This window comes from Rhinopithecus roxellana, chromosome 1 (assembly GCF_007565055.1).
Source record: "Rhinopithecus roxellana isolate Shanxi Qingling chromosome 1, ASM756505v1, whole genome shotgun sequence".
In the NCBI taxonomy this organism is placed as follows: Eukaryota; Metazoa; Chordata; class Mammalia; order Primates; family Cercopithecidae; genus Rhinopithecus; species Rhinopithecus roxellana.
The window spans coordinates 127290371-127316903 of NC_044549.1; the positions used below are offsets into that span (position 1 = coordinate 127290371).

Below are 26533 nucleotides of genomic sequence, written 5' to 3' on the forward strand. Positions count from 1 at the left end.
ATATGTGCCTGAACAAATGCCATTAACCTGCTCAATGTATGCCCAGTGCTCATCAGTGGGCAGAGTGAAGGTTTTCCGCAGAAAGTGATTGTGGTTCCCTTTTAACATAAAGAACAAGGCACCCCTGTTCAATGCTGTAAATATTAAAAAGCTGCAAGCAGTCCCAGCTGAACAGCTATCAACAGTTAGAGCAACGCTGGGTAGAACGGTGTTGACTTTTGTCTACTTGTTCCCCCTTGTTGTCTGCAGGGAAGCCTGTTCCACTTCCTCTGAGAGGTAGTACACTCGGGGTGATTACAGGTAGGGGAGAATACCAGCACTGTACCTTTGAGTCACACTATATAAACTTCACTTCAAATTAATTCACTCTAAAAAAAACTCACTCAATTTGTGGAAATAATTTAACTACCTCAATTCATTCAAATATGTTAGGAAGGCCGGGGCGGTGGGTTACACCTGTAATCCCAGCACTTCAGGAGGCTGAGGCAGGCGGATCACTTAAGGTCAGGATTTCGAGAACAGCCTGGACAACATGGCAAAACCCTGTCTCTACCAAAAAATACAAAAATTAGCCAGGCGTACACCTGTAGTCCCAGCTAATTGGGAGGCTGAGGTGGGAGGATCACTTGAACTCAGGAGGTGGAGGTTGGAGTGAGCCGAGATTGTGGCACTGCACTCCAGCCTGGGTGACAGAGCGAGACTTGTCTCCAAAATAAATAAATAAATAAATAATCCAAAACACAGGCCAAAGCAGTGACCCTCTAGTAGAAACATCAAGTACATCATATATAATACCTAGCACAACAAGCAGTGATCTGCCCTTACTTTCACAACTACTGACCTAAAACTGGAATTCTCTAGAACATGTGTTTGCTGGAGACAGCAACTGTACCATCTCCAAGAAGGGGCCAGATGTAAAACCATAGGGAGAGGATTCCACAAGAGAGAAGGGATGGGAGACTATGTAACTACAGACACTTCTCTGGCACTCTATGGGTATTTACAGCTATACCAACATATTTCTAAGGGTATTCATGGCTATACCAACATATTTTCTAAGTCCAGGACGAAAAAAGTTCTAATCATTCTAAATGATAGTCCACAGAAAGCATTAGTGTTTGTAGAATCATTGCCTATTCCAGGCTATAATGAAAGCCGGCAAGCGTACCAGATGGAACAACCGCTCTTTACAGGGATGCCCTCCTTACCTTCTGCCACATGTTGATGAAGAAGAGCTCCCGGGAAACATTGAAGGACACGTTGGCGTCATAGGCATCATCCCCGAGGTTGGAGATAGAGATGTTTAGGGAGATGTTCTTCACAGCCCCCAAAGCTAGATACAGGGTTTTCTCATCCATACTGTAATGAAAAATAGACAGCAATGAATGCCCTGAGGCCTACACTAATATAACATGAGGCACAGGCGGTAGTTGAAGGTGGGGGGCAGAAACTGAGATTGGAACTACAAGTTCCAGGAGCCCCATTAACCAGCCATGGGTCCTTGGGCAATCAGTTAGCTCTAGGGCCTCAGCTTCCTCATGTAAAGCACAGGGTTCTACTTTGCCTAACTCACTAGACTGTTTAGAGGCTCACAGGAAACCTTGTACATCAAACTTCAAAAACTATAAGGCATTTAATAACCTAAGCGTGGGATTCATTTGTACATGAATTCATTCGGTTATTTTTGAGTGCCTACCACGTGCCAGCCACTACTCTGTGCTAGGGAAGAAGCAGCAAAGAAAACAGAGTCCTTGTCGCTTCAGGGAGAGAGAGAACACACACAAAAAGAAGCAAATATGTGTGTCAGATTGTGATAAGAGCTGTGGAGAAAACTTACAAAGGGTAAGGAAGACAGAAGGTGCCAGACTTGCAAGGGAGATGGGGTGCAATTTACAATAAGGTGATCAGGGAAGCCTCACTGATGAGGTGACCTTTCAGTACAAGCCCAAAGAAAGAAAGGGAGCAAGAAACACAGGTATGTGGGGACTAGCAAAGGAGAAGTCCCTGAGGTGGGCGTGTGCCTGGCACATGCAGGTAACAGCAAGGAGGTCAGTGCAGCTGGAGAGGAGTGATAAAGAGAGCAGGAATGAATGAGCTCACAGGGGCCAAGGGATTTGAGGCAGCAGATCCCACAGGGCCTTGTGGGCCAGCATGGGGACCTTGGTTTGACCCTTGGAAGCCCCTTCAGGACTCTGAGCAGAGCAGCAGTGTGACTGGATGTTCATGTTTAAAGGAAGCTTGCACTGGCTGTGATGTGAGCAGTCTGTGGAGTGGCCAGGAAAGGAACAGGGGGCCTGGGTAGGAGGCTCTTGTGACAATCCAGGTGTGAGAAGATGAATGTGAAGGCCAGGGTGGTGGCAGCCAAGGGGATGAGATGGGGTCATATTCTGGACACAGTTCAAAGGTCATGCCAACAGATTTTCCTCGTGGACTGGATGAAGGGTGTTAGGAAAAGAGGAGTCAAGGACTGCTCCAAGGATTTTGGATTCAATAACTAGCAGAGAAAAGTTGTCATTTATTGAGATGGGAAAGACTGGGTCGAGAAGGTTCAGCAGAGAAAATCCAAATGCCTATTGGATTTTAAAGGAGATATTAAGGCAGGTGGATGCATGAGTCCGGAGTTGAAGGAGGAGTCTGGGCTAGAGATACATTTGGGACAGACTAGATACGATCACTAGGAAATGAGTAGAGATAGAGATGAGGACTCACATTTACGAGTTGAAGATGAGGAGGTATCAGCCAACAAGACTGGAAAAGCATGGCTAGGGCAGGAAGAGGAAAATTGAGAGAGAAGGCATCCACATGGTCACAGAGGACAATCTCAAGAAACGAAGGATCAATTTTGTCCAATGCGGCAGACAGGTCACAACAATGGGAATAATTAGAACTGGCCATTGAAATCAGCCTTCTGGAGGTCACTGGTGACCTTGATAAGAACTGTTGAAGTGGCATGATGGGAGGAAAGCCTGACTTGAGTGAGTTTCAGAGATGTAAGAGGAGAACAAATGGACGCAATGAGGACAGACAACTATTTGGAGGAGTTTTTCTCTAAAGGGGAACAGAGAAGTTGGATGGTAGCTGGTCGGGGAAGTGGGCTCCAGGGAGCTTTTTGGCTTTTTTTTATTAAGATGGGAATTACCATAGTATACGTGCATGCTAATGGGAATGATACATTAGAGAAGGAACAATTAATGAAAACATGACAGGAGACAATTGCTGGGGTCTGATGAATGACTGGAAGGGCTATTCTCGCCTGGCTGGAGGTGAGCTGAAGATGCATTAATAGATAGGTGGTAGGAACATGCGGGAATTCCTCTGTGATTGCTTCTATTTTGCAGTGAAATAGAAGTAGGGTCAAAGACTGGGAGTTGGAGGAGAAAGAGGTGAATGTTTGAGGGGTGAGGAGATGGAGGGAAATGGGGGCCCAGGAGAGGGGTGAGTGAACGGGGTGAGGATGAGAACATTGATAAGGCTGAGGCTGAAGGTGACAAGGATGAAGATGCATGAGAGACTGATGGTTATTATGTGATGTGACCTTTGAACAAAATAAATCCATGTGAGTGGCCAGTTTAATTGGACAACCAGTTAATGGAAGACGTAATTAAGGATACAAGGGTTTGTATAATGAACGGTTGTTATTTTTGGCCACTTAGCATCCTGACATCCTATCATTTTGGGAGAATCTCAAGATAGGTGGGAGGTGCACATTAGCAGAAAGGGGACAGATCCTCTCTTTCCTCTCTTCTTGACCACTAGGGTGTGGGTACTTGCCTAAGTGAAATCATGTGATCTAAAGGTGATCAAGTGGCAGTGATGTGGTAACAGATGCTCCCACCCAGGGCTACAAATTTTGAGGGTTGCACAGAGACACTAGGGATCATCTGAAGTAGCTACAGAGCAGTAGAGAGCCCAGAGGTGGAACCCTGGGCTAAGTCTTGCCTCTTCTGTTTCCTGTCTGTGTTGGTTCCCCAGTCTTCTTGCCTATGCTCTGAACCACCCCACATCCTTTTAATAAATTCCTTTTCTGCTTGAATTAACCAGCATATGTTTTTGTTGTTTGCAACCATTAATACAGCTAATATACCATGCAAAAGAAGAGAACTATTCAAAATCTCCATAGGCAAAAATATTTTGAAATACTAATTTCTGGGGGGTGGAATCCTCATTACCCATCCGTGAAGAGAGGACCTCACTCTCCTGCATGTCTGGCACATCAACAAGAATAACATGTGCAATGAGAAATATGATGGCCTTCCTTTGGCAGCACGGGCTCTGAGGATCCAAACAAGATGTGAAAAATTAACTTAAGAGTTGCAAATTCTTGAATGGCCTCCAATAAATTAAGACCCTGATCTCAAGCTATTGTGGCAATTATTTATTATTGTTGGCCATTTTAATCTTAAACAGAGGATAGGTTATTTCTGTCCTTCTGTTTGTTTTTGGAAGATTAAAAGAATAAACCTCAGGCTTGAGTTATGAGAGAGCACTAACCTAGTTTTATCTCAAGAAGGAAGTGGACAGGCATTCACAAGTATCCCTGACATCAGACAGTGTCCAAGGTTTCCATGGAATATTTGGCAGGGAGACAGTATAGACGAGCCCAGGACCATGGAGGAGGGGCTGCCTCTTCATTCCAGTTTAGTTGTTCATGTGATCAGCCTCCTTTCCTTGTATATAAAGGGCAAGGGATCAGGCCAGGGACATCTAAACTTCTGCCAATCCCCAAACCTTGGGCCTCTGTCACTTAATCACACAGCAAAGTCATTCCCGGGATTTCAAAGTCAAGTGATTCAAACATGGCTCTGTGATTAAGGGAAGCAGCCAGGCAACTTCCAGGGCAGAATGTGAGCTCAGATTTTTTTAGAGGAGGCTCAAAGCTGGGGTTTCATTCTTTCTCCAAAGCTACAAAAAATCTTTGACTAAAACAGCACATCTCTGCTTCCAAAGTTATTTTTAGAAATGAAATGAAAATGTGATGTGCCAGCATGATATTGGGTGTTGTCAAATATGCCATCCTTCTGAAACCTCACAACACTGTGAAAGGATCTCGATGTTAGGCCCATATTTGAGAGATGAGGAAATTGAGATGCGGAGAGAGAAGATGCTGTGCTGGTATGAGAACCCAGCATCTCCTATCCCTTCAAAACTCGTTCCTCTCCACCATAACCCACATTTCTCCAGCCCCCTGACTATCATGTCCCCAGGGGGTCCTTCCTGATCTCCCTGCCTGGGTGAAATAAATCCTCCCATTATGAGCCCTCCCCATCCCCATGTGCTCCATCAACCCTTCATGGCACTTACTGAAGTTGTGATTACGCATTTGTTTGTGGGGCTATTTTGGTTAAGGACTGACTATCCCTCATTAGAATCTAAACATCAGGGGCAGGACCCTTCTCTGACTTTGCTTATCACTGAACTCCTAGTGACAGAGTTGTGCCTGGCACAAAATTTCTCAGGGAATAAAGTTCCCTGAATATCAGAGAGATTCTTCTTCAATAAATAACTAAGCACTGTGGAATGTTCAGCATAAAAAACCTGTGCCTGATTGTTTCCACCTTTCAGCAGGACTGTCAGAGAGGTTGGTCTCTCCTAGCAGGTGTTCAGTGAACACTTGAATGAATGAATATCCATGACATCCCCACAACAGATCATTAGCTCCCCCTTCACATTTTACAGACGAAGAAGTTGAGCCCCAGAAAGGGGAACCCACCCAACTGAGGTCACCCAGCCATGTAGGGTCTGAGCTGCAACTAGCAGCACACCTCCTTTGGCATGAAGGTTGTCCCAGCTATGGCTCTAATATCATCTCCATCTCAGTCAGGAAGGGCTTTGGCAAGAAAGTTTACTAACACCTGAAAGGAACAGGACTCCACAAAGACCAACCTCTCTGACAGTCCTGCTGAAATAGTAAAACGATCAAGCATAGAGTTTTTGTGCTAAACACTGCAGGGGTGCTTATTTATTGAGAAAGTGTTTCTAATCTTCAAGAAATTTTATTCCCTGAGAAATTTCCCCATTAATTTTAATTTGCTTGTGCAGTCTTTTAAGTGGGTTATATTACTTTGTACATGGATCGCTTTGCTGTGCTTTTATATGAAAATCCTTATTAGTAGTCAACATAAGATACAAAGTGTACTGTTTCTATAAAGCTTATCTTACAGCATGTATATAGCCTGCTGGAAATATATTGCTCATTTGTTATTAAAAATCCTACCCAAGTACATCTCATAGCAGTAGGATTTTTTTGACTGTGTTATTGGGTTTGCACTTAAGTTTAGCACCAATTCATTCACTATACTCAATGGCAGATGTTACTCATGACATCTTGGCAGCTGTGTCAAGCCAGAAAATCTCTGTAGAACTTGTTCTCTGCCCTCATTCATCACTGTACATTAGGATTACCATTCAAAGTTCCTTGTTAGGTAAATGCAATACATTTCCATATCAACCACATGTGCTGAATCACTAAGGCCACTAAAGCAAAATTTTCCCCTTCTATCCAGATAATTTTTTGGGTGATGCTTAATAATTTTCTATTGGATCATTTAGATTTTCCTTAAGTCTCAGACATAAAAACCATGACCTTTTCTTTTGCTGCCATCATAAATCCAGTCTGAGTAAAGGCTAGCACAAGTGTTAATCAAATGCATCCAACTGTATTTGCATTAAAAAACTTCTCATTACACCATCATTATTATTATTGGTATTGTATCTACCAACCACAACTATATTTGACAACGATGACTAGGATAATAGTGTAGGGTAGCCAAGTCTGTCCATCCGTCCATCCTTTCCTCCTTCCTTCTCTTATTTCTCCTAGTTGTTTATCCATCTACTACTTTTTAAAAACCACTTTTTCCCACTTCATGCCTATTAGGATGGCAACTACCAAAAAAAACAGAAGATAAGAATTGTCAAGAATGTGGAGAAACTGAAACCTTTGTGCACTGTTGGTAGGAATGTAAAATTGAGCGGCTGCTTGGAAAACAATATGAATATTTCTCAAAATAATTAAACATAGAATTGTCATATAACCCCAAAATTGTACTTTTGGGTACATTACCCAATGAACTGAAAGCAGGAACTCAAAGAGACATTTGTTCCCCCATGTTCATAGCAGCACTATTCACAGTAGCCAAGGGTAGACACAATCCAAAGTGTCCATGGACAGACAAGTGGATAAACCAGATGTACTACACATACAATCCCCAGTTTTCTCAATCATGGAAATCATACCAAAAAGGACATTGTGAAGCAGACTGTATTCTTCCTAGGAGCAATATCACAACTGGGGGCAGCATGCCCTTAGCAAGGATTCAGCTTCCAAAAAATCAGATACTCTCAACAATGTATCATAAAATCAATAATGCAAAGCACACATGTAAATAGCCCTTGCAATGTGAAATCACAAACAATGCTTCCCATTCTTAAAAAGGGCAGACATCATAAAATCAGACATGGAATCTGACAGCTGGAAGGGGGCTCATTTAGGTCACCATTTTGCAGATAAAGGCAGACAGTTAAGCGACTTCCTCAAGGTCACTCAGCAGACAAGGGCAGAGCTCTAACCCCTGGTCCAGTGCTCCTTTGCCTTTCCCATTGCTCCTAAAGCATATAAAAATGCAATTAAATAGTATACAATGTACATGAAACTTACTTGGCTATAATATTATAAATAAAATTGTGTTTATTTTTCTTAGCATTTAGAATATTTTAGAATACTAGGAGAATATTTCAAATATAAGGTATGATCTCTTTACAAATGCTACTGAGGTGCTTAATTTTTCTCTTGACAGTTTTCTTTGATATTTGTGGAGGCATGTGAGATGACTCTAGATGTCTTTAGCCACTCTTGCGGGCAACCTTCTTTCTGGGTACTTTGTTGACAGCTATCAAAGCTTTTCAATTTTCAGAGTTTAAAATTACAAACATGAGTAAACCAAAAAACCAAAATTGCTTATCTGATGTCTTTCTATGAGGGATACAAGCACAAAATACCAAATAAATTGATTATAACATCAATAATTAAGGGATGGTGTTAATTAAGCTACAGGGAATAAGTGAGGACTGTCAGGCACCTCCTGAATGCATGCTGGTAAATGAATTACCCAGGAAATAAACCATGAATTTGGTAAGACCTGCCAAAGGAACAGGTAAGATCAAGGGGCAAGAGAAACTCAGGGGAAAGAAATCACTGTTGACTGAAGTTATTACATGAAGCTTCCGGAGACAGGTAGCAATTGAACCACATCTGAAAGAATGATCCTAAAAGTCACTTGCTTGTAAAATGCTCTGCCTATGGATGGGCAGAAAAACAGGGAGTATATTCCAGCCAGAGAGAAAAATAAACATGATCAGAGGATGAAGGTGGGCAGAAATAACATGGAAAGGGGCAGGAGAAGGACGTTCTTAGCAGAAAGATTAGCAAGAGGCAAGTAGATATGTGTAGGGCACATCCAGATTCTCTTAGATTTTGAAGACAAAGATTTGATGTTGATCTTCTAGGCCAGTGAATTTAACCAAGTTTTCTTGAGTGGCCAACTTAAGATATATTATTGCAAGTAATTTGACAATAATAAGGCACCAAAGTGACAATATTAAAAAATGTAGTTGGCTATTAGTGGTTCCACCTGAGTCTTATCACTATAACCTGCACAGGCTGCAGTTCTATCTAGTCAGTATTCCCATCTCTTTGTCAGAGGGCTTTCCTCTGCAGGCCAGGAAAGTGCCTAAGAATTAAGCTTCTGACATGCTCTGCAGCAACCCTCAATGACTGATGGGAACTGGTGTGTAATTACCCCAGCTCCCTCGCCTATTGCGTGGGACAACTCTGAAGTTCATGTTCTAGACCAGTGCCACATGTGGCATTTGAGCACTTAAAATGTGGCTGGTCTGAATTAAGTTAAAATACACATGAGTTTTCAAAGACAGCACACACACAAAGATGTAAAAATCTCCACAGTTGTTTTAATATTGATTATATGCTCAAATAATTACTTTTGGGATATACTGCATTGAATAAAATTTGTTTCACCAGTTTCACTTTACTTACAATATAATATGGTTGATTTGTGATAAATCTTTAATGATACACGCTTGCTTGTGTTACCACTTGTGAAGAAGAGGTCCAGGGTAAATAAATTTGAGTAAAAATAAAAGTAAATAGTTCTGGGCTGGGCGTGGTGGCTCATGCCTGTAATCCCAGCACTTTGGGAGGCTGAAGCGGGTGGATCATGAGATCAAGCGATTGAGGCCATCCTGGCCAACATGGTGAAACCCCGTCACTACTAAAAATACAAAAATTAGCTGGGCATGGTGGCGCACACCTGTAGTCCCAGCTACTTGGGAAGCTGAGGCAGGAGAATGGCTGAAACCTGGGAGGCAGAGGTTGCAGTGAGCCGAGATTGCACCACTGCACTCCAGTCTGGGGAAAGAGCGAGACTCTGGCTCAAAAAAAAAAAGGTAGTTTTAAAAAATTGATAATAGGCCGGGCGCGGTGGCTCAAGCCTGTAATCCCAGCACTTTGGGAGGCTGAGACGGGTGGATCACGAGGTCAGGAGATCGAGACCATCCTGGTCTACACGGTGAAACCCTGTCTCTACTAAAAAATACAAAAAACTAGCCGGGCGAGATGGCGGGCGCCTGTAGTCCCAGCTACTCGGGAGGCTGAGGCAGGAGAATGGCGTAAACCCGGGAGGTGGAGCTTGCAGTGAGCCGAGATCGTGCCACTGCACTCCAGCCTGGGCGACAGAGCGAGACTCCGTCTCAAAAAAAAAAAAAAAAAATTGATCATATTTAGCTCCTACGACTCACTTGCTTATAAAATGCTTTAGTGAATATTATGAAATGCTAAAAAAAAAAAAAAAAAAGCATAACATATGTGCGCTTTTCTTTTTCACCAAGTAATTTTGAGTTTCACCAAAATCTGATGTCCAAAGTTGTATGTTGTACAAATGAACCTCATTCATTACCTGTGATGTGGTGGGAAAAAAAGTAGCAAGCCACACAGATCTAGGGAATAAAGAATGTCAGTGCAGGCTCCCCCAGATGCAGAGCTGGAGACAGGTTTGAAAGCAAGTTGTTTATTCCAGAGGTGGTTCCATAAAACACCAGTAGGGAAGGCATAGAGTGAGACACAGAAGGACAGGCAACCAGCAAAGGCAGCAACATCAAGCCAGTCAGCTCCCTGAGCATCTGGAACTTAATCTTGCTGGGGAGCTCTGGGAAACCATGCAACACATGAGCAGAATAGAGTTATCCCATTGGTGGGATGAGGGAATATTTACATGCCCACTCTAGTCAGTCATTTGTTGAGGGCTACTGCAGAGGCGGCGAGCTGCACATCTACTCCCAGTACCTCTGGCAAGATACTTGGTAGGCAGAAAACGCAAAGAGATATAGTTACTGGTAGCTCCATACCAGTATAGCACATAAGTATAAAAGGGATGCAGCCAGCACTGATCATTCCTGCTACAGGATCCTATGTCAGCTTTCGGAATGGGAGAATGGTCCAGTGAGTGAGGCCTGTCATTGGCTGGAGACCAGATCAGTTAATCTGAATATCTCTGAATTACAGGGGCCCAGGCTCCTTCTGGAAAGAGCCTGGAGAAAACATTCCCAACCCTTGGGATCCACATTCTACTCACTTTCCTTCTTGCGCACCTGTCACAAGGAGGCATCCCAGGTGCCATAGTCTCAATTTCTACTGATGTGGTTCAAGTCCCAGACCTCATAGTCCTGCCAAATGTGGGTGTGGGTGACCAAAGATACCCCTGGTCCCAGACTGACCATCAGTGGGTTGTACCAGGGGAGCTGCACCAGTTCTTTATGGCTGGCAACTGTTCTCAAAGATAGGTGTGCTCATGCTGTGCAGGTTCTTAACTATTTTAAACACTGCCCCTGCCATAAACTGGTACAACTTAAAGGAAACACACAAGATACCACCCTTGTTGAATCTGAGGGGTGTATATTTCTGAGTTTCCCCAGTGCAATTCACTTTGGATAGACTCACTAGGGACCAATTCAAGAAGATACACATGTCAGCAAGCACAAGTTCCTGAGCCTCTGTCTACAGGGCATGCACTCCTGTAAGATGCTGCTCTCAGCTTCCCCACCTAGGAAGGCAGCTGCTATTGTACCTCCAAGGTACAACAGCATTCATGCTATTTTGCCCCAGAATGTTGGCAAGGTATTTACTCCTCAGCCTCTGCTCACCTCTATGGGCTGGGAGCTTTTACAGTCAAGTCTACTGCTGCATCTGAGAGTTATTCCAAAGTCTCCTGGATTTGTTACAGAAGAATTTGCATTCAAAGTGCCAGTCTGGGGGCCTCTCCTTCATGACACAGGTAACTGCTCTTTAGTGATCTATGCCAAACAATATAAAAGCCCATTCTCAAAACCACAACATTTCTATGTCTCCTAAGCATAATGCCACCAACATCAGCCTTTAGTGGAATGATGCCAGGGTAAATCATGAAATCTGTAAACAAACAGTATTATGAAGGCTAATACCATGTCCTGGAAAGCAAATAATAAAAAACTATCTCTGTAATGGAGCTAGAAAAATGTAGCCATTTCATGAATATGTATTATGAGACAAAAGTTTAGAGACTCATGGATTTTCAAAGCTTCAAGGGATCTCAGAATCCATTACAGACCAACCTCCTCCCGTTTTGCAAAGACATTGAGGACTAAATAAGGTAGGCCACTTAATAACTTATTTAGTAACTAGTGGCAGTACCAGGATTCAAACCCACTGTGTATCAGTCAGAGTCCAGACAGGAAAGCAGAACCCAGGCCAAGTAGTTCATAGAAGGGATTAAAATGGGGAACCAGGTACAAAGGTGTGAGAAGAACCAGAAGAGCAAACAAGGTAAGATGAGGAAAAGCTGAAATCAGAAGCAACTGCTGACACCCTTAAAGTTGGAGGGACCAGCGGAGGAGGTGTTGTGATTATGACTGGGACTGGGACTGCCAAGAGGGAGCTAAGACCGTGGAGGAGAAGTAGCTACTGCCAGAGATGCTGCTTGAAGTGACTGGAGTTGGGGAGAAACACCCTGACTTTTCTCCTACTCCCTTTCTCCAATCTCACACCAGTGATCCCATTGGCTGAACTTCAAAAGAAGTCTATCTGCAAAGGAGCCTGGGAAATGTTTTTTTGAGTCCCACAGGGGAAGGTGGGGAATGGATTGATGTGTCATGTTTTCAGATTCTCAGTCCATTACTCTCAGCTTGGAATAGGTTGTAGTTGGAGCTCACTGTCATGTGTGAGAACTCTGGACAGGGAAAGCCTGAAGTGCAATGAGGTACTAAAATGGAGTCGGTTTTCATGCAATGAAAGCTCCGAGATTTCTGTTTCCTACAGGGATAGGAAACTATTTGTGTCTTGCTGTCCCATTTTAGTTAGTGACTGCCTGTTGTTTTGGATTCCTGCAGATTTCATTGAAACATCGAATTATTTAGAATATAAATACCAATTTTCACTGCTGTGAAAGTCATTAAAATTTCCTCATTTAGAAGACTCTAGAGATTGTTGCAAATATTAGGGATTTATTTTACTAACCAAGAACACCAAGAAAGGTATTGCTCTACTTTTTGTTGTAAAAAAATCACTAAGAAATACTAAAAAAGGATATTGTACCAAAAAAGGTTCAATTCTAAATATATCAGAGAAACAAAATCTAATTTTATTTTATATTTTAATCTATTCTAGAATAATAAAAATTGTTATTTCTGTCCAACTACTAGTCTTGTCCTGTGGTTATCCTGCAACTGGCCCCAAATAAACATAGGTAATCCCCTGTGGTTTACAGCCTCAGCCCTAAACCACCTGCTCTAGCCCATTGGATGCTCCTTATCCCAACCAGTTCAACATCCCCTATGACAAGCTTCCCTCTGTTCAAAGCTTACCATCTTATCTGACCCCGGCCTCCTTCCCAGGTGTGCCTATCCTGCCTGTATTAGCCTGTTCTCATGCTGCTAATAAAGATATACCTGAGACTGGGTAATTTATAAAGGAAAGAGGTTTAATTGACTCACAGTTCCACATGGCTGGGGAGGCCTCACAATCATGGCGGAAGGTGAATGAGCAAAGTCACGTCTTATGGTGGCAGGCAAGAGAGTGTGTGCAGGGGAACTTCCCTTTATAAAACCATGAGATCTCGTGAGACTTATTCACTGTCACAAGAATAGCACAGGAAAGACCCGCCCCCATGATTTATTTACCTCCCACCGGGTCCCTTGCACAACATGTGGGAATTATGGGAGCTACAATTCAAGATGAGATTTATGTGGGGACACAGCCAAACCATATCACTGCCCTACCTCGGCACCACTCAGCTTCTCCTCCAGCAGTCCTGCCCTGGTCTCTCTAGATACACAACCCAGTAGTCTGGCCCAGCTCCAGTGGAACCCTGGGTTGATACCCTTACATAGCTTGTCTCAGACTTCCACTAGCGTCTATCTGGACACTTGTCTGCATTCAAATACACTTGAAAAAAATCTAAACAGCAACATTAGTTAAGTTCTGCTTTTGTTTTAAATCCACAACTCTACATAGCTTTATATTCATATTTATATATTCAAATACTGCATAAACCAATAATATCATTAAACAGAACATTCCATATGTATGTGTACATGTTTTAACTTCCTCTGGGAATGAGTTATTATGCCATGTACTTGGAGTTGCGCTTCCCCATCTCATCATGCTTTAGAAATCCCTTCTAATCAGGCAAAACAGATCCATATGGTTATTAACTCCAAAGAGAGATCATAGGGCACCCCTGTAAGGCACCTCAATTAAAATTTACAGTGGGTCAGGGAAATCGTTCCTGGGACTGAACTTCTGATTTGAAAAACTCACTTATAGGAAGTCAGAAATACCTCTACCTCCCTCATAGGTACCCACCTGGGCCAGTTTTATGCTCAAAAAGTGAGAGAAAGAAAAAAGCATTTACTAAGGTGATCTGAGCCAAAATAGTGGTTTCCCTAGCAAGAACATTCAGATAATTAAGGTAAATACGTATTACTTAAAAAAAATAGCATGTCCATGTCCCTGCCCAGCTGACTCTGGCCCCAACTCTGGCTCTTGTAATAACTCATGCAATGGTGGAATCGATATTTGCTTCAAAGGTCATCCTCTTTCTAACAAGGCATATAAGCCAGTCAGAGGGCTCCCCCGTCCCTCCAGGCAGCTCAGTCTCCCTCCTCCTGCCCCATCTGTTTAACTGTGTAAAGAACTGCTGGTTCCCAGCTAACAGAGGAATTCAAATCCTCATCAGCCTTGACTTTAGGAATAGTTTCCGGAATCACTAAATCTTAGGACATCTGGAACAAATCAGGTTCACTCACTGAAACAACTGGATAAAAGACAAGGAATACTTTAGGGGGCAGAGGAATTCCCAAGATCTGCAGGCTGCTCGGAGGTCCAACGTCCTAAGACAACGCTGGTGTGCAGCGATGTATGACTTGACCCAGCAAGGTCCTGCTGCCACAGTCTGCCACACATGCGCTGCCTGTTACACTTGGCTATTGCACAGAAAATGCAAGCAGTATATGTGCATTTCATCAAAGTTGGCAGAGCAGACAGCTCAAGAAAGCCCAGGTTAGCAGGGTCATCATGGTTCCTTGACAAGTAATTCTGTCACGGTCATAACTTTTCTGTTTCTAGCTCAGGAACCAAATGGGGCCATAAATAGTCACAAGCAATGGAATATATTGAAATTATGAATCTCCTAGATTTTGAATCTTTTCTCCCAGGAGGTGAGGTAGCCCTATGGGAAAGGGGAGGGCACAAATGTGCAGTTTAGCAATATGCTTTAAAAAAATTATTAAATAAAAAGATCTGGAAGTAAATCTAATAGCATAACTCTGAAGGAGGGATGAATGTAAATGGTAGTTTGAAATACCTGCAATAACTCTAACTTGATTTGACAATACCTGTGATTTCTATTTGGGACAGAGTCACAGGTCCTGGTAATATTACTGTAGTCTGTTTCCTACATTCATAATTGAATATAATGTTAAATTTCAGTGTGCAGTTAGTGAAAACAAAACACAATCGTTTTCTTATCTGGGTTCACAGATCAGCAAGAGGACATAGACTCCAGGTAAGAGCACCTGTCCTATGGGAAGGTGAGTGGTATGGACTGAATTAATAACCCTAAGGAGAGGCTGTGATGGACAGAGGGAAGGAGGGATGGCAGGCTCAGCCTAGGACAGCAGGAGGAAAGGTGAGCAGGGCATTTCTGAAGGCATATAAGAAGACATTAGAAACCATGGTTGATTTCATTCACCTCAATCCTGCCACCTCAGGACTGACAAGGAGCCACCTTTAAGCCTGGTGGTTTAGATGAGAATTTTTTCCTTCTTGGCTTAGGAAGTGAAATTGTTCTTTTGCACCAGGAAAAAACAAACAAACAAACAAAAAACAGTTTTAACATTTGTCTTTCTTCTCTTGAAAGAAAACACAACTGTTAACTGAAAGAACAGCATTTCCTCCAGTTCAAATCTCATTATCACAGAAAACTTCTTCTTCTTCTTCTTATTTTGTTTTTGAGACAGAGTCTCGCTCTGCCGCCCAGGCTGGAGTGCAGTGGCCAGATCTCAGCTCACTGCAAGCTCCGCCTCCCGGGTTTAGGCCATTCTCCTGCCTCAGCCTCCGGAGTAGCTAGGACTACAGGCGCCCGCCACCTCGCCCGGCTAGTTTTTTGTATTTTTTTTAGTAGAGATGGGGTTTCACCGTGTTAGCCAGGATGGTCTCGATCTCCTGACCTCGTGATCCGCCCACCTCGGCCTCCCAAAGTGCTGGGATTACAGGCTTGAGCCACCACACCCGGCCAGAAAACTTCTTAAAACAGAGTCCAGTGCTCCTGGTGAGAAAGGCTTATGATTGCAACTGAACATCACCTGTCCCCTTATGCAGTAAGGACTGTACCTGTCTTCACTTCCCCACCAGTAAGGACTTTGCATGAAAGCCATTTCTCTTAAGGGAGCCCCCTTCCCTTCCCTTGGGTCTGGAAAGTCCTCTTTAAAAACAAAGCCTCAGGGGAAGACACAAGGTCCCCTGGACCAGCCTGAAGTGGTCTCCCACACTTTATTCCACAAGTCTGGTTTTTAAAAATAAAAATAACAAAATCCTCTGCAATTCCAAGAGGGCAAATAAAAAGCCAATGAGCAACTGTTTTTTTCCCCCTCTCCCACTAATGTCTGATAAATGCATTGGATCTGATTTCCTTTTGAAACTTGGAATCCTAAAAAGGAATCAGCCTGCCCGGACAGAAGATCTAAGAGCAGATAAAGAAAACATGAGGTTCTACCGCATCTCAGGACAGGCTCCCTTCCCTGGAAGCCAGAGCCTGTGGCAGAGATCCAGGGATCGGTTGGGAAGCCAGGGAAGCAGGCTGGGGCAGGGACAGGGTCAGGAGTGGACCAAGGCTGTGTGCACAGGGGGAATCTAGCCTCAACCAGACGCCAAGGGGAGCTGTGCAGCATAAACTGCACCAGGGAGTTAATCCACATCCCACATCAGCCAGACATTGGCTAACAAGTCACCCTCCCAGGGAGGGTAAGGGTGACTTTCCAGACCAAAGGAGGGGCCGCTGTGAGCAGCTAGCAGCCAGCACAGCAGCTGGGAGCAGTGCACCTGCACAGCAAGGGATCTGGGTGTGACATCAATGGCATCCACCCAGCCTTGTCATTTTTGGATCAAGATCACCTGGAATGGAGTCAGGGCAGCAAGCTCATAAAATCTAGAGGTTCTCTACATGGTACCTTCCCTCTCACTGCAATTTCAGCAAACTGATTTATGGGCAGGTCATGTTAAACCCAAGTCTCACCCATGGCTTTGGAATGGAGTCAGGGCAGCAAGCTCATAAAATCTAGAGGTTCTCTACAAGGTACCTTCCCTCTCACTGCAATTGCAGCGAACTGATTTATGGGCAGGTCATGTGAAACCCAGGTCTCACCCATGGCCAGTGACCACTGGGGACAAAGCAAAGCCACAGCTGCCTTTGGCTTTTCATCCGTGGAGAGCCACGGGGCAGCCTTCTTGTTCACCTGAGGTTATATCAGGTGGCTCAGAACAAACTTGGGAGGGATGCTGATGAGAGGGTGTGTGCAGGACAACAAGAAAAGTATGTGTTGGGGAAGACTGACTTCAGACAACAAACAACTGCAGTGCTTCAGAATTTGGCTTGGCCCACAGTCACAAGCCTGTGCTGGGATGGGTGAGTCTAGGATTAGTGGCAAGGGACCAACACACACAGCCACACAGAATAAACTGCAAAAATCTTAGCGAGGAAACCACATATGGCTCTCGGTCTGCTCCAAGTTGAGAGAAGGGAGGGATTCAGGGCTACATTCCCTTGATAGGTCCTTTCCTTGAGTCCAGTCACAAGGGAAATAGCCATGTCATTGTGCCTGCCGGAAAGATGCTTCCGCATAAAACCTCCAAAGGATGTCTATGTTTGGAAGCCCAGGAAAACACTGCCCCCAAAAATTTTATCAGGCACACCTGTGAGGTAGACTCAGCCTTCCCGGGTGTCTCAGGAGGAAGGCCGCTACGAGCACATGGGCAGACTCTTCTACGGTCGCCACAGTTTACTGCCTCAGTCTTGCCTTCACTGCCCCTCTAAGCATCCCCATCCTCTCACCATCTAGAAAGTTGAAGCTGGAAAATGTCAGCCAGTGTCTGCTCAGGAGGGAAGGGGCTGTCTCTGAAATATGGTATGTGTGGGGACAGCTATCTGCTGCTCATGTATGGTGGACCCTGAAAAGCTCCCCTCAGCGCTTTGAGTCTGCCCAACAGAGAAAAAGGTTAGTTCTTTGGATGGCGGTCCCTACACCTGGAGCCTCGCATTCAGGAAACTGCAAATCAGATGCTTTCTGCAATATGAGGAATTTCCAAAAGTCGTTTCCACCTAAAGACAGGCCAGGTTCCCCAAGCTGCAACGGTTATTTAAAGTCAGGGGCCATGGGTCAAATTGCTAGAATATCAGGCTCCGGAGCCTCCCACCAGGTGTTTCTCCTGCCTCTGCTATTTACTTTTTTTAACCTCAGATAAGTGACTCTAATCCCTGCCTGTCAACTACCTATTCTGCACCAGAAATGCTCTGGCTCCAAGTACACACATAAAATCCACCAACCTGGAAGAACTTGTGTGCTGGGCTTGTCTCTACCCCACAGCGATGCCTGAGTTACTTCGTAAGACAACTGAGGGGCATCCCAGAGTCATGGGTTGTGCTTATGCCTGAGCTGGGCTGGAGTCAGGGCTCCTAAGAAACGCAGAGTTCCGCTGCATGGCTAGGCTTGGCCCACATCACTCCCAGGATCATGCAGGGCTCAGGGGGCTTATCCTCTCTGCCTGGGACATGCTATGGACACATCCCTTATCTGCCTTTGCTGCTGTCCTCAGCAAAATGGGAACAAAACTCGGAGCCCTATAGATGGTTCATAGGTTTGCTGTAAAGCCAAACGCCCTTCTGCATGTGTGCAATATATTGTTATGCTTGCTAGAGAAGGGGAAAAAAAGATGCAGACAAATGCAATAGAGAATAGTTATCATAGTAATGGAGAAAGCTGGGTGTTTGGTAAGACCTGAAATGAAAGTATTCCGAGGAAGCTAATGGGAAGAAGCCTCCATGTCAAAAGGTGATACGACACTCCTGTTGGAATTTTTCAGAATAAATTCATCAACTGAGAGTCTGTAAGAAAGTGGGTACAGGAGACATCATCCATGTCCCTGCCATCCCCTCCCACACTCCCCACCCCTGACCCCAAAGCTTTTGCTGACTTTCAGCTGCCAGTGTCTGCATTTTTGTATCTGAGGGCCTTTTCCCATAGCTAGACAAGGATGCAAGTGCCAGGGAGCTAACTGTCCCCACCCACCTAACCCAGAGTAGCTCTCAACCAGTGAATCTCAGGAATTGGGATACAAACACCCCAGCTCCTTCACCTCTCAGATATAGTCATTCCAAGAGGTATGTTTCCCTGCAGGATGAAGTGCCAATCATCCACTGTGGGAATGGGGGATGATGCACTGACTGACAGCCTCTCTGGTTCACACCCTTTGCCATGTGACTTTGCAGCTCCTCCCATCAGGAAGCAGAGTGTATTTCCAAGCGACCCGTGACTTTTGCTTTGATCAACAGAATGTAGCAAAAATGAGAATACATCTGTTCTGGAACTAGGCCTCATGAGGTCTTGTGCACTGCTGCTCTCCATTTTGGGCCCTGGCCACACTGTAAGAGTAATCCTGGGCTAGCCTGCTGGAGGAGGAGAGACCATGTGGAGGAACGCCAGCGAACCACAAACCAACAGCCAGGCATCCAACCAACCCGAGGTTGCCAGTAGATGCAGGAGGGAGCCCAAATGAGACCAGAAGACCTGAACAGCCGAGCCTAGCCTCAACAGCTGACCACAGAATCAGGAGCTAAACAAATGGTGGCTGGTTTAAGGCATGGAGTTCTGGGGTGATTTGTTATAGCAATAAGTAACTGATATATTAGTGCTATGGTGCATCCTCACCGCAGACTTCCCTGTATACTTCCTTACTTCTTCCCTTCATTTGCTGCACTGCTCACTCAATTATTTGCACTCAAATCCTTGTCTCATGGTCTGCTTCTAGGAGAACTCAACCTTAGACCATGTAGAGTGCTGCTTCCCTTGTGCTTCAAGGCAACTCCCTCATATTCCCATCGTGATCATGACTACAGTTAATGATACCTGTTTTCATGTGTGTCTCCCCTTCTAGACTGGGAGCATTGTGATGCAGCAGTGTGTGTTTATTTCCACCAGGCCTGGTATATCCATAGCAAGTGCTCCATCCACATTTGTCAAACGAATGAACACAGTAGCACTGTGTCACCTCTCATCAGGTGAACAGAAGCTGGACTCTCTGGAAGGGCATGTCACCCCTCGATGTCTCTCCCAGTGTGTGACTGTCCCTTACCCTGCTCATCACCTTCCCTGGGGCCTAAATCCCACCCTCCACCAGGTAACTCCCACGGAAGGCACCCACATGTCCATTCATCCTTGATGTGTGGTTGGGATGTGAGGAGAGGCATCTGCTGCTGCCTCTTAGAAAGCCCACATCAGGCTGGGTGTGGTGGCTCATGCCTGTAATCCCAGCACTTCGGGAGGCCAAGGCAAGTGGATTGCTTGAGGTCAGGATTTCCAGACCAGCCTGGCCAATATGGTGAAACCCTATCTCTACCAAAAATATAAAAATTAGCTGGGCATGGTGGCGAGTGCCTGTAATCCCAGCTACTCGGGAGGCTGAGTGAGGCAGGAGAATCACTTGAATCTGGGAGGCAGAAAGTGTAGTGAGCCAAGATAGTGCCACTGCACTCCAGCCTGGGCAACAAAGTGAGACTTGGTCAAAAAATAAAGGAAGGCCCACATCAGAGCAAAGGCAACACTTGTTCTGAGAAAGGAGGGCAAGGATGAGCAATCTGTCAACTCTTATTCAAAAGGTTCCATTTGCTTGAGCATTTTGCCTTTCTTTCAAGAATATACTATTGAGAAATCCATTCCTATAGCCAGAGATTCCAGAAACAGCAGCCATTAAAGACAGCTAGGCCAGGCACAGTGGCTCACACCTGTAATCCCAGCACTTTGGGAGACCAAGGTGGGTGGATCACCTGAAGTCAGGAGTTCAAGACTAGCCTGGACAACATGGTGAAATGCCATCTCTACTAAAAAAATACAAAAATTAGCTGGGCATGGTGGTGGGTGCCTGTAATCCCAGCTACTCGGGAGGCTGAGGCAGGAGAATTGCTTGAACCCAGGAGGTGAAGGTTGCAGTGAACTGAGATCACACCACTCTACTCCAGCCTGGGTGACAAGAGCAAAACTCCATTAAAAAAAAAAAAAAAAAGCCAGCTACTGCAAACCAACCAATTTGTACATTTTTTCTTCAGAGCTGGTGCAGACAATGAAGGGGAAAAAAATCACATGGCTAATGTTCTGGCAACATTTTCCAGGTTTCTGATGAGTTCCTATTCACCTTCCCTCATATCATAATAGTAACAGTGATGATATTACATTTTAGGAAACTGCTGGCATGCCAGCCATAAACCCACCATTGAATCTGAGGCTCTCCAAGGACAGAAAATACAACCTACACAGATAAAGGATGTGCTGACTTGTCCAGGCATGGTGGCTTATGTCTGCAATCCCAACACTTTGGGAGGCTGAGGTGGGCGGATCACCTGAGGTCAGAAGCTCGAGACCAGCCTGACCAACATGGAGAAACCCTGTCTTTACTAAAAATACAAAATTAGCCAGGCGTGGTGGCACATGCCTGTAATACCAGCTACTCGGGAGGCTGAGCAGGAGAATCGCTTGAACCTGGGAGGCGGAGGTAACGGTGAGCTGAGATTGCACCATTGCCAGCTTGGGCAACAAGAGCGAAACTCTGTCTCAAAAAAAAAAAAGAATGTGCTGACTCAATGCAAGGACTGCCACTGATGATGCCACTGGATATCAGCCACAGTGACGCCACTGTTTTTTCACCTCTCTTAAAAGTGTCCACTGTGGCTACTGGACACAGCAGGACAGATTGCTTGTGTCTCCAGGGGGAAAAGCTATTGAACAGAGCCTCCAGGTCAGACAGCACATGGGGAGAATGGAGGGGAGGAACGGCAGCTATCTTTGCTAGTGGAGTTTTTGCCCATCTACCTCCTCTCTGCAGTGGGGCTTTCACAGAGAGGAAGACTTTTTCCCCGAGGTCTCTAGCCTTAGTACCTCTGGTCCAGAGTCAGCTGATAGCTGAACCCAGAGACAACAGAAGACAATATACAGGAGATGAGCAGGACGTAGAATCAGACCTTCCAAGCTTTACTTTTCCTCTACAGCATGAGCCTTGAGCAAGTAACCTGGCCTTCCTGAGCCTCTGCACTACCTCAGTAAAAAGAGTATAAGAATATTTATTCTCAGTGTTGTTGAGGATTAAATGAAATAAGGCCGGGCGCAGTGGCTCAAGCCTGTAATCCCAGCACTTTGGGAGGCCGAGACGGGCGGATCACAAGGTCAGGAGATCGAGACTATCCTGGCTAACATGGCGAAACCCCGTCTCTACTAAAATATACAAAAAACTAGCCGGGCAACGAGGCAGGCGCCTGTAGTCCCAGCTACTCAGGAAGCTGAGGCAGGAGAATGGCATAAACCCGGGAGGCGGAGCTTGCAGTGAGCTGAGAACCGGCCATTGCACTCCAGCCTGGGCGGTAGAGCAAGACTCCATCTCAGAAAAAAAAAAAAAAAAAGAAAGAAATAATAATGCTAGTTTTCACTACTGAGTGTTTGCTTATATGCTAAGCACTTTTAGAAGCACTTGAATATGTATTAATTAATTAATATGCAAAATAACCTTATAAGGTGCTGCTGTTATTTTCCCCATTTCGCAGAGGAGAAAACAGGCAGAGATGTTAAGCAACTTGCTCAAGGTTATGCAGCCGGTAAGATACTTCAGTGCTTTTATGTATATGGAGTACTCAGTGGGGTATCTAGTGCTTGCTCAGTGCTCACTAAACAAGGGTGTCTTTCGCTTTATAAAACAAGACAAACTTCAGTTTTGACCTAGGCTGTGCAGTTGATGATTCTAACCATTCTGCCACTTTTGAGAAGGAGAACAACTTGTTTCAAACTCAGAATAGCTCTCTGGGTTTGGGGATCCCCCTCTGGAAGACTGCTTTTCATGGATGGAGCTCCCATCCCTCAGCTAGCCAACATTTTGGGAAATGCACTTCACCCCACCACCCAACCCCCATGGCAACAGCATTATCAAGGCTACAACCATAGGACAATTATATGTTGCCACCAGATGGTTCTAGCTTTACAGATATCCTGCTGTGTTTTTTCATCTCCCTTAAAAGTCCTTATTGTATCGGAGTTGGCTAACCAGACAGCACTGAAACGTTCCACTGATTTCTGATAGAATGCATCAAAAAAAGAATTTTTTTAAAGCTCACCTGCCATATCTTTTTCTCTATCATATGTGATGCTTTCTTAGGTACTGTGAGTATTTAAAAAGACAAAACATAGTTGCATCCTTTTACAAATGGAATTTCCAGTCCTGTTTAGTAGAAACTTTTAAACAAGTTTCATCCCTGTTCCTAGACGTTTTGACAATGGCCTGTTTTGGAACTGGGCTCAAGCCCATTAAAGATCATGAACTTCTAATTGAAGAGTTGATTGTTTTAAGAGATCACAGGCCTGCCAGAATTCATGCTCTCCAGAGAGGAAAATAAAAACATCCATGAATCCTGGTCACAGACAGCATTTCCTATGGCTTGATCTCTGGCCACTCTGGGTGACCCAATCACTCCCAGATGTCCTTCCCTCTGTCTTAACACAAAGGCTCCTCAGTCTGGTGGGTATTCAGAGGCCTCCAGCCACAACACCGTGGACCAACTATCTACACAGTCATCAGAGAAATCTTTTTCTGTGACCCATTTGCTTCAACTTTTCATACAGTGAGTAAGGTCACAGCTAACAGGAGAGCTAAGTTCTAAAGAAATCACAGAAAGCAAACATTGTGTCCAAGTTGGCCTTGTGAAGCCCTTCCGGGGGCACCATGGTGGAAATCAGCAAAACATCTCTCATAAGTCCAACCCTGACAAGGCTGCTCCTGCACTGGGATGAAGGGTAGCTGCCCCACAGACCTACCCAAGGCAGGGAAGCAGGAACTGAGACATATGGAGAGAGGAGCAAACTCAAAACTCAAGCTGGAACATACTTTCATTGAGCAGAATAGAGGGCCATATGACCTATACCATCTCAATGTTCTCCTCTCCCTTCTCCACCCCGGCTCCTGGAGTGTGCCTGGCTGCATTTTTTTCCCCCGGTCACCCAGGCTGGAGTACAGTGGTGCCATCTCAGCTCACCGCAACCTTCACTTCCCAGGCTCAAGTGATCCTCCCACCTCAGCCTCCTGAGTAGCTGGGACTAGAGGCGCCTGACACCATGCCTGGCTAATTTTTGTATGTTTTTGTAGAGATGGAGTTTTGACATGTTGCCCAGGCTGGTCTCAAACTCCTGAGCTCAAGCAATCCATCTGCCTCAGCTGCCCAAAGTGCTGGGATTACAGGCAGAGCCACTGTGCCTGGCCTCCTGGCTGTATTCTTGTTAGGTTAAATGCACTTACACTACAACTTGGCTGTACTCCCATTGGCTTCAAGATGAAGTCCAGACTCATAAGTGTTCCACAATCTGGTTTCTCTCCCTTTCTCCTTCCCTGTCTCTCACTGTGTTCTCCTGACTGCCTCCTTCATTCCAGACACCTGCAGATCTTCATGGCAGTCCTGTTCTCCATACTTCTGCTCACATTTTCCCTCTGTCCAGAATGCCTGAGTCCTCATTCCTCTCAACACCACCTCTTGGAAGCTGCTGCAGAGCCCTGGAGTAACCCGCCTAGCACTCACGTGTGGTACCACCATCACCCAGCCTCTTGCTCTGCTCACAGCAGGAGAGCAGGGCCCACATACTGCTCACTTCTGCAGCCCAGTGCCTAGGACTTGCCCGGCTTGAACAAGGAAGGAGGGAACATTCCATCCCAGACAAGAATGAATCAAGAGAGTTCAATGATAACCAAAGCAGCTCACCTCTGCTTGGAGCCACTACGCCTCTGCCAACCAAATTCAGACCCTGATTTCCACTAGCACTTAACTGATTGTACCTTCCCTCACATTGTCCCTGGCTCTGAAGAGTAAATACCAAAGGTCTGGATAAATCCCATGTAATTGAACCACAGGTTCGTTATCCAAGTATCAATGAACATTTCTCCGATGGCTCCTGTGAGAACAGCTATGGGCCCAAAAGTATAATGAAGGTTTCTTTAATGGAGGATTCAGTCAAAAGTCTATTTTGAGAGGCCAGGGGTCCTCTGAGAAATAACCCAGCCTAAGACAAGGCTGAGAGCTTCGGTCCAAAGGCATTGTTTTTGAGGTTCAGAAAATCTTCTTACCCAGTCTCCAGCTCTCATGTCTGAATTCCAGGGAGATGGAATTGCAAGAAAGACTGAAATAGCCCTGATAACAACAAGGCATCAAGATAAGAGACAGGGCTACCTCACTGTTTATATAGTGTAGTAGATTGCGTTATGGGTCCCAAGTCTTCACCTCCTCCTTATACTCAGGCCCTTTGCTGTGTGGCTTTGTAATTCCTCTCACTAACTTTATGTCCCTTGACTTTGGGTTTGGCCATGTGACTTGCTGTGGCCAACAGAATAAGGCTGCAGGAAAAGTGCACCAGTTCTAAGCCCAGGCCTTAAGAGTCATTGCACGTTTCTGCATGCCTTCTTATACCTCTGCTATGCTGTGAGAATATGCCCAGGCTTGCCCACTGGTTCCAAAGGAAAAATGAAAGACACAAGGAGTAGAGCTGAATGGTGTCACCCAAGCCTAGAACCTACCCTCTGCTGAACCTAGATGCATGGATAAATCAGCCAAGGTCCAGCGGAATCCAGCCTGGGCCAGCTGACCTGAAAATCCATGAGAATCAGTGATTGCTGTTCATACCATCGAGCTTTGGGGTGATTTGTTATGGAGCATTTTTTGTGGCAATTGGTAGCTGACACATATGGGGGTCTGGGTCCTGGCCACCATACTAGTTGTTCAAGCATTACTGATTACTGGGCCCACAGAGCATAACTGGTTCTGACCACACTTGAAAGGCCAGACTGGGGCAGTGGAGGCAGCTTTAGCCACAAGGTGCTTTACTGAGCCTTGAATTTTACATCTTAATATTAGAAAAGCACAATTCAATAGAGATGGATTTGATCATCCACTGATGGGTAGCAAGAACGTTAGGACTTTCCCAACTTATTATCTGACCTTGGAGCAGGAGAACATTTTCCTACCACATGAAGGTTTTCTATGATCCAAAATAAATTTCCAGCATTCCCAGTCTGCCTCAAGACAAAAAAAATCCATATATTTTTGTTTCTTGTTATTTTTTCCCCAAAACACTTTTTGGAAGGCCTATTTAAAATTTAAGTTAATGAGCTGCAAATTTATGAACCTTCTTTAAAGTCAGTTTCTCTAATAATCCCAGGAGGTCCTTCATACTAATGTGAAACAATTCCAAAATCTATTCCATGAGTTTTAAGTAATTTCGTAAGGTTGGCAAAACGTGCTATTTTAATCTACCACTATTGCCCTAAATAAAAGTAATGCTAATTAATATTTAAGTGGTTTGGAGGAGCATTTGTGTCTGTGTGTGTGTGTGTGTGTGTGCGTGTGTGTGTACATCAACTTCCTCCAGTAAACTCAAACTGAAGAAAAGGAATCTTAGTATTACTTTCCTTTGGTGAATGAAAGATCATGTTCCATAATAAGTTAAAATGTCCTAGTATACTTCCATACAGAAACCCCATCTGAAAGTCACCAACATCAAAGACGAAAGGTAGATAAATCCCCGAAGATGAGGAAAAACCAGTGCAAAAAGGTTGAAAATTCCGAAAACCAGAATGTGTCTTCTCCTTCAAAGGATCACAACTCCTCGCCAGCAAGGGAACAAAACTGGACAGGGAATG

The 26533-nt window shown here is 44.8% G+C and overlaps 1 protein-coding gene across 1 annotated transcript in view; it reads right to left on the reverse strand.

The window, feature by feature from the left end:
- ITGA9 (integrin subunit alpha 9) overlaps positions 1–26533 on the reverse strand; it is a 415573-nt gene that overhangs the window by 157427 nt on the left and 231613 nt on the right. Inside the window, exon 18 of the mRNA XM_030930740.1 lies at positions 1209–1359. Within this exon, the coding sequence (XP_030786600.1) occupies positions 1209–1359 (151 nt within the window). The remainder of the gene's footprint in view (positions 1–1208; positions 1360–26533) is intronic.